General features: G+C 46.7%; 1 protein-coding gene across 1 annotated transcript; it reads left to right on the forward strand.

Moving 5' to 3' along the window:
• Positions 1-4,609: 4,609 nt before the first annotated feature.
• Positions 4,610-7,490, forward strand: urp2 (urotensin II-related peptide). The gene is made up of 4 exons (XM_041851833.1): positions 4,610-5,100; positions 6,090-6,424; positions 6,881-7,049; positions 7,161-7,490. The coding sequence occupies exons 1-4, from the start codon at positions 5,001-5,003 to the stop codon at positions 7,190-7,192; spliced, it is 636 nt and encodes a 211-aa protein (XP_041707767.1). The 5' UTR covers positions 4,610-5,000; the 3' UTR covers positions 7,193-7,490.
• Positions 7,491-8,060: the final 570 nt, after the last annotated feature.

Consider the following 8,060-nt stretch of genomic DNA (forward strand, 5'->3'; position numbering starts at 1 on the left):
TGCAGTATGAACAGCTGATTCTATCACTCACACTATTAACATATAGTATACACACACACACACACACACACACACACACACACAAACACACAATCAAGGAGTCACACACACACGATCATAGAGTAATGTCCATTCAATCACAGCGCACACTCAACACACACACAGCACACGTGTGTACACGTGTGTACACACACACACACGAACACACACACACACAAACCTTCAGGTCTTGCCCTTATTGTGTTTCCCAGTCTCTGGTTTCACCCTGACACATGGTAATAGATTCCGCTGTAGGGCTGCGGCGCTGCTAAGTGGGGGAGAACGCTCACGTTTCACTGAAAACAAATCGCTCTTTTCTTTTTCTCTCTTCTCTTCTCAGTCCTGACCTTCCCTACCTCCCTCTCCTCATCTGTCCATCCTGTCTCTTCCCTTACACTCCTTTATCCCTCCCTAGTTCCTCTCTCACCTCGTTCCCTCGGGTCCTCTCTTCTTCCTCTCCGTCACTCACTCCATCCTCTCATTTTCCCCTCGGTGTCCACTATTTCTCTAATCATTCCCCTCGTAACACTTTAGAACATGTTAGATTCAACACTAATGCAGAAAGAGAGGCTGTACACAGATCTCTGTACCACCTACAAGTGAAGCTTGACAAAGAAAGTGAGCAAAAGCAATGGTGGAAATGTTGTCAGCTATGCTCACTTTGAAACAAAATGTCCCTATTTTGGGGGCTTAAAACAGAGTATGACTCTGTATCTTTCTTTTTTATAAGCCTGCTGAGCTAAATCTCTAGGCATTATCTTGGGAAGCTAACGCAACTCGACACACAGTTGCTCTCCAGGACCGGAGATGGAGCCCCCTGCAGTGGAGGCACCTGCTGTCGTCCTGTGGAGGAGCAACACTGCCCCTCAGTGGCCTCAGGGTGTAACAGCAGAGAGAGAGATCCCACTATAAGGTCTCCTTCTTATGCTTTACCTTACAGCACCATATTCATATCAGGGGCGCAACTTTGGCTTTAGAAGTGGGGGGACATAATATGTATATATATATATATTTTTTTTATCCAGTCAGATGAACATTCCAAACAGCCTACCCGACCGCTCTGAGGCGTACGCATGGTCCTAAAGCACACCGTTGCCACGTTTTGTATCACATTCCAATAATAAAACTGAGGGAGACAAAAATGCTATTTCTGAATGTGGGGGGGACATGTCACCCCGTCCCCAGTGGAAGTTGCGCCCCTGATTCATATAGTAATTAGAATATAATGAAATGGTAAGTGCATAAAAGTTACAGAACAATTTGCCATTGAATATTATCAGCATTTAAAGAATCTTTGGTCTTCTGGGGAAATAGGCGTCAAAAAGAGAGAGAGAGGTGCGGAAATTTTGAGTTAACGCATTACTCATGGTAGATTAGTCATCAGTAATTAGTACTGCCTCTGACAACCAGCCAGAGACCGATTAGATTTGACATTTGAGTCCTTTAGAAGAGGCTCTGACCCAGACTGACAAATAAAGAGGCTGAGCCAGAGAGGGACAGAGAGAGATGAAGACAGACAGACAGACGGACAGACAGACCGTCACAGGGAGAAAGAAAGACACACAGACGGACGTAGAGACGGACAGAGATATAAAGAGAGAAAGAGAGACAGACAGACTGGATTTTTAGGACCATCAGGAATGATGAATGGATAGGAAAGGAACACACCGTCCCTCATTCACCACACACACACATACGCGCACACACACATACCCTGTCTCGGTCCAGAGACTCCGTTCAGACAGAGAGAGAGAGAGTAGTGAATAGCTGGATGCTCTCAGTTTGGATGTTCTCCTCCCAGCAACAAGTCTAAACCACAAATCACACACACACACACACACAAACAAACAAACGCACGCATGCACACATGAGCACACACACACACACACACACACACACACAGTGCATTCGGAAAGTATTCAGACCCGTTGACTTTTTCCACATTTTGTTACATTACAGCCTTATTCTAAAATTGATTAAATATTTTTTTTCTCATCAATCTACACAAAATACCCCATAATGACAAAGCGAAAACAGGTTTTTAGAAAAAATAAATAAAAATTTAACAAATAAACAAAAATACCTTTTTACATAGGTATTCAGACCCTTTGCTATGAGACTCGAAATTGAGCTCAGGTCCATCCTGTTTCCATTGATCATCCTTGAGATGTTTCTACAACTTGATTGCAGAGTAATGTGGTAAATTCAATTGATTGGACATGATTTGGAAAGGCACACACCTGTCTATATAAGGTCCCACAGTTGACAGTGCACGTCAGAGCAAAAACCAAGCCATGAGAACGAAGGAATTGTCCGTAGAGCTCCGAGACAGGATTGTGTCGCGGCACAGATCTGGGGAAGGGTACCAAAACATTTCTGCAGCATTGAATGTGCCCAAGAACACAGTGGCCTCCATCATTCTTAAATGGAAGAAGTTTGGAACCACCAAGATTCTTCCTAGAGCTGGCCGCCTGGCCAAACTGAGCAATTGGGGGAGAAGGGCCTTGGTCAGGGAGGTGACCAAGAACCCGATGGTCACTCTTAAAGAGCTCCAGAGTTCCTCTGTGGAGATGGGAGAACCTTCCAGAAGGACAACCATCTCTGCAGCACTCCACCAATCAGGCCTTTATGGTAGAGTGGCCAGACGGAAGCCACTCCTCAGTAAAAGGCACATGACAGCCCGCTTGGAGTTGACCAAAAGGCACCTAAAGACTCTCAGACCATGAGAAACAAGATTCTCTGGTCTGATGAAACAAAGATTGAACTGTTTGGCCTGAATGCCAAGCGTCATGTCTGGAGGAAACCTGGCACCATCCCTACGGTGAAGCATGGTGGTGGCAGCATCATGCTGTGGGGGATGTGTTTCAGCGGCAGGGACTGGGAAACTAGTCAGGATCGAGGGAAAGATGAACGGAGCAATGTACAGAGAGATCCTTGGTGAAAACCTGCTCCAAAGCGCTCAGGGCCTCAGACTGGGGCGAAGGTTCACCTTCCAACAGGACAACGACCCTAAGCACACAGCCAAGACAATGCAGGAGTGGCTTCGGGACAAGTCTCTGAATGTCCATGAGTGGCCCAGCCAGAGCCCGGACTTGAACCCGATCTAACATCTCTGGAGGGACCTGAAAATAGCTGTGCAGCGACGCTCCCCATCCAACCTGACAGAGCTTGAGAAGATCTGCAGAGAAGAATGGGAGAAACTCCCCAAATACAGGTATGCCAAGCTTGTAGCGTCATACCCAAGAAGACTCAAGGCTGTAATCACTGCCAAAGGTGCTTCAACAAAGTACTGAGTAAAGGGTCTGAATACTGCAAAAAATTCTAAAATCCAGTTTTGCTTTGTCATTATGGGGTATTGTGTGTAGATTGATGAGGGAAAAAAACAATTTAATCCGTTTTAGAATAAAGCTGTAACGTAACAAAATGTGGAAAAAGTCAAGGGGTCTGAATACATTCCGAATGCAACATCACTCCTCAGCCCTGTCACCAGTGTCATCTCGACAACATCACTCCTTAGCCCTGTCACCAGTGTCATCTCCACAACATCACTCCTCAGCCCTGTCACCAGTGTCATCCACAACATCCAGTATTCCCATGCCCATGTCTTTCAACTCCTCCTCTCCAATCTCCCTTCTCCTCTCCGCACTCCTCTCCTCTTTCAACTCACCCTTTTCCTCTCCTCTATCCATTCTCCTCTCCTCTCCCTCCTCCTCTCCCTTTTCAACTCCCCCTCTCCCATCTCCTCTCCTCTTTCAACTCCCCCTCTCCCTCCTCCTCTCCTCTTTCAACTCCCCCTCTTCTCTCCTCACCCGTCATTTCAAAACGCCTTTCTGACATCACAGCGTAGGACAATCAGTGTGTCCAGTACACCGTCATCTTCCTGTGTGATTAAGCTTAGTGACAGGCCGAAAAAAAAACGATTTTATAGACTGAACATTACTCTCTTTGACTGCATCTCCCTTTGAGGTGCATCACACAACACTGTCTGTCTGCATCTGATGATTATATGTGTGTGTGGGTGTGTTTGGTGATGCTGTGTGTGAGTGTTTATTTGTGCGTGAGGGTCTGTTGGCCGGATTCAAGCTAACCTCTGCCCTTTGCAAACAAATAGTGTGTAGTATTTTCGAGCATGTGTGCCTTTATCAATTCATGTCTATTATTAACAGTGTGTGTGTGTGTGTTTCTGAGTCTGCAACGTTTTCATTGTGTGTGTGTGTGTGTGTGGCCTGGGCCAACTTTGTGTTGGAGACAGGCTTTTGGCCCTCCTGCGTCAGAGGGCCTTTCTCTGTGGGCCCCTGAGCAAACACATTAAGAGGAATCTTATCACTGCTTATACAGCGGGGCGACGCGCTGACACACACACACTCGCAAACACACACAATGGCGAGCCTGACGCCAAACACGCCAAATGTCATCACGCCGCTAAAGGAAGGAGCGGGCGGGATCACAAGAAATTAGCAGCCCCCTCATTGGGCAATGGCGAGGTGTTGGTTTGGCCCGTCATGAAGGAACCGTTGGGTTTATAAAGAGAGGATGGGACAGGTCTACAGTTAGAAACGACAAGAGCGAAATTCGCACACGCACCTCTGCACACACACACTCTCGACAAGCCTTCTTCACAGAGGCGCATCGGTGCTGAACGACAAGTGTGTGTACGACAAACGAGTTCGAGTGGCTTCAGAGACAGAAATAAAGAAACAGACTTGGACAAGAAGACTAACGGACACCCAAACGATTGTCTGAACACTGACCACCAGGAGACATACAGGTTATCTCAACGTGTAGCTAAAGAAGACGAGGAGACGACAGAGCTAACTCAGCTCTTTGAGACTAAAACGAGACCTTGTTGGTACCCGAAGACCTAAGCTTTAGAACCAGACCAGTACTTGTGGTTGAAGCCCAGAAGCTGTGGTCAGAATTGGTTCAGAAACGGTCAGAAGTTCCGGTAAGAAGGTGCAGTCATGCAGAAAGTATCTGTGGTCCTGTTGGTGGGAGTCCTGATGGTGCTGGTGACTCTGTGGGCTGGAGTGGACACAGCCCCCACCCTGCTCACTGACAGAGGTAAGGAGAGAGGGAGGGAGGGAGGGAGGGAGGGAGGGAGGGAGGGAGGGAGGGAGGGAGGGAGGGAGGGAGGGAGGGAGGGAGGGAGATGGGTCAGAGTCGAGGTATAAAGGGAACATGGAGGGAACACATGATGGAGAGAAAGGATGGAAGAGAATGGAAGGAGGGAGTAGGAAGGAATGCTGAGATTGAGTGGCTGAAGGGAGAGAGTGATGGGATGGGACAGAGAAGGTGAAGGAAGAGAAGGATGGACACATCATGGTTAAGGATGAAGATGGCTGAATGAAAGTATTCAGGGAGAATAGATGAAGAATTTGTTGCTCACACTCCTCTCTGCCTAGAATAGACTTTCCTCGCCCACACAATGCTGAATTATCCTGTGGGGTATGTACACACACACACAAACAAATGCAAGCAAGCAAGCACACACACACACACACACAAACAAATGCAAGCAAGCAAGCACACACACACACACACACACACACACAAAGCCGCTGGTGTCCACTCTCAACTCCGACACTAGCTGACATTGGTACTGGGGGATTCCATGGCGTTGCTATGGGACCGTTGTGACGTCAGGGGCGTGTATGACGTTCAGAGGGTATTTTGGTGGCCACATAACAATACGGCTCAGCTGACAGAGTGACCCTCTGAAGACAGGGACAGATAGAAAGCTGAGAAAGGGAAATGCGTCATCATCCTGAATCATTATGAGAGGCATTATATAATGAGGATGGCATTCTGCCAGGTGTTGGATATGACACTGCAGACCAGTGGAGGCTGCTGATGGGAGGACGGCTCATAATAATGGCTGGAACGGAGCAAATGGAATGGCATCAAACACATAGAAACCATATATTTGATACCATTTCACCAATTCCGCTCCAGCCATTACCACGAGCCCATCCTTCCCAATTAAGGTGCCACCAACCTCCTGCGCTGCAGACCACAGAATGTTCATGTGTGTCTGTAATGTTGTCTTTCAGGAGACATACAGCTACCAGGTCCAGCTATGGGCGACTCAATTGTGCAAGAGAGAGCGGAACCATCAACAGTCAACACTTCTAAACTACTGAAGACCATACTGATGACCACCATCCCTGTTGGTCGAGAAAAGACATCCACACCCACCAGCAGTCTGAATAGACGATTGAAGATGAATCCAGTGACGAGCAGCCCAGGTAGACGAGCCCAGATCCTGAAGATGCTGTCGGCGCTGGAGGAACTCAGCAGGACGATCAACAGCACCCGGAGCACACGGATGACCATGATGCCCAGAGGGTCAGCAAACGGCAGAAATTCAGGAAAGAAGAAGAAAGCGGTAAATCAATGCTGTTTGTGTTTATGATATTCCTACCTGCCTTGGGATAGAATAGTTACTTTCACACCAGAATGTGTTTTAGAAAGTATTGAAATCAATGGGAGTGATAGGGGCAACCATTACATTTTCAAAATTGTATGACCAAATCAACTCAACAATGAAATGTTACATTAAAGGTGATTTGGCTCCCTTTTATTTATTTTTTTACATTGCACTGTTGCCCCATTACGTCCATTGATCGCTAGTTAGCGATTGGCTAAAGTTAGCTGGTGTTTGTAATGCAGTTTCTCTTCGCCCGTAGACTACTTTCAGGTTGAGGAACCATCTTACAATAAGTTGTAAACCTGAACTTCTCCTTTATTAAGTATTAAATACTGTACCTGTGTTACATCATTTGAAAGGATCCTCCTGCCTGCTTGAAACTGAAGTGTGGCTTCATCTATTCCTGTACTGAAGGTAGCTGCGGCAGATACAGTGAAAACCACCACAGTGCCTCCTGTGGATGTTGGAGGTAACGTCACTGCATCCCGTCCCAGCACTGACGGAATAGACCCCAGCAGCCTGAGTGGCCGAAACTTCAAGAAGTCCCTGCCACCGCAACCCAAGAAGCCCAGCAACAAGAGAGGTGACAGCAAGGGGTCAAAAGTCAATTAGGAAGTGTTTGTCACTGGTTTCCTGTCTTGTCATATTTGAAGTTATTTCAACTTTCTAATATCATTCTCTTTCTCTCCAACAGTGTGTTTCTGGAAGTACTGCTCCCAAAACTGATCCTCCACAGACCCCTGTAAACATCCATGGTACCCTCCAAACCGACGTTCACCCCATCCTACCCCCACCCTACACCGGGCACTAGGCAACCAACGCGGCGAGGCATTGGAGGCCCGGCGCCACCATTGACCTTTTCATTGGCTCATCAATAACAGTACTGACCAATCAGATTGCCCCACCATCGACGTGTGTACTTGTGCCTATGTGCACGAAAGTCTGTTAACCCTTTATAGAAGAGAAAGCGCTGTGTGTGATCTCTAATAAAGACGACCCAAACATGATAAAACTATACGACAATAAAGACACGTTTATTTTTCTACAGATCCCTCTCTCTCTCGCTCTCTCAGTTGTTCATTATGAAATGACCAATATGTCCAAAATTACCAAAATGACTGGAACTGTGTGCAGTTGGCTGCTAAAGACGAGGTTGAGGGCAGATTTGTTGCTGTTTTTTGAGTCGCTCACAAGATAATTTGAAAGGGTTCGTGGCATCATCGCAAAGCTCAGACTATTGCCTCAAAGGCTATGTACACATTGGTTGTATAATGTGATGTTACTGGACCGCTTATATTGGTGGTAGAGATTTACATAAGAGATTTACACACTTCTTGCAAAACTCTAGAATTCCTGGAGAGGATGTCCCCATGGTAACCCATGGTGGCACTGTAAACTGCACTTGTTGATATTAGGGCTTTTAAGTTTCGGGTTCCACAGAAGAGTCATTTGTATCGTTGCCTTGGTGACTGTGGGTGACTGGGTTATTGAGGTTTAAAGGGGAAGTTCATCCCAAATTCAAAAGTCTGTCAGAAGTTGTCATACATCAAAATATACACAAAACAAGGTAGCAAACATATCAAAGACAAATCAC

The sequence above is a fragment of the Coregonus clupeaformis genome, chromosome 28 (genome assembly GCF_020615455.1).
Source record: "Coregonus clupeaformis isolate EN_2021a chromosome 28, ASM2061545v1, whole genome shotgun sequence".
NCBI classification, from domain to species: Eukaryota; Metazoa; Chordata; class Actinopteri; order Salmoniformes; family Salmonidae; genus Coregonus; species Coregonus clupeaformis.

What these genes read in the sequence shown, in the direction of transcription:
- urp2 (XM_041851833.1), top strand. Translation starts at nt 5,001, where the DNA reads ATGCAGAAAGTATCTGTGGTCCTGTTGGTGGGAGTCCTGATGGTGCTG. An exon ending in CACCCTGCTCACTGACAGAG is followed by an intron (nt 5,101 to 6,089) that starts GTAAGGAGAGAG and finishes GTTGTCTTTCAG; the next exon opens with GAGACATACAGCTACCAGGT. An exon ending in GAAGCCCAGCAACAAGAGAG is followed by an intron (nt 7,050 to 7,160) that starts GTGACAGCAAGG and finishes TCTCTCCAACAG; the next exon opens with TGTGTTTCTGGAAGTACTGC.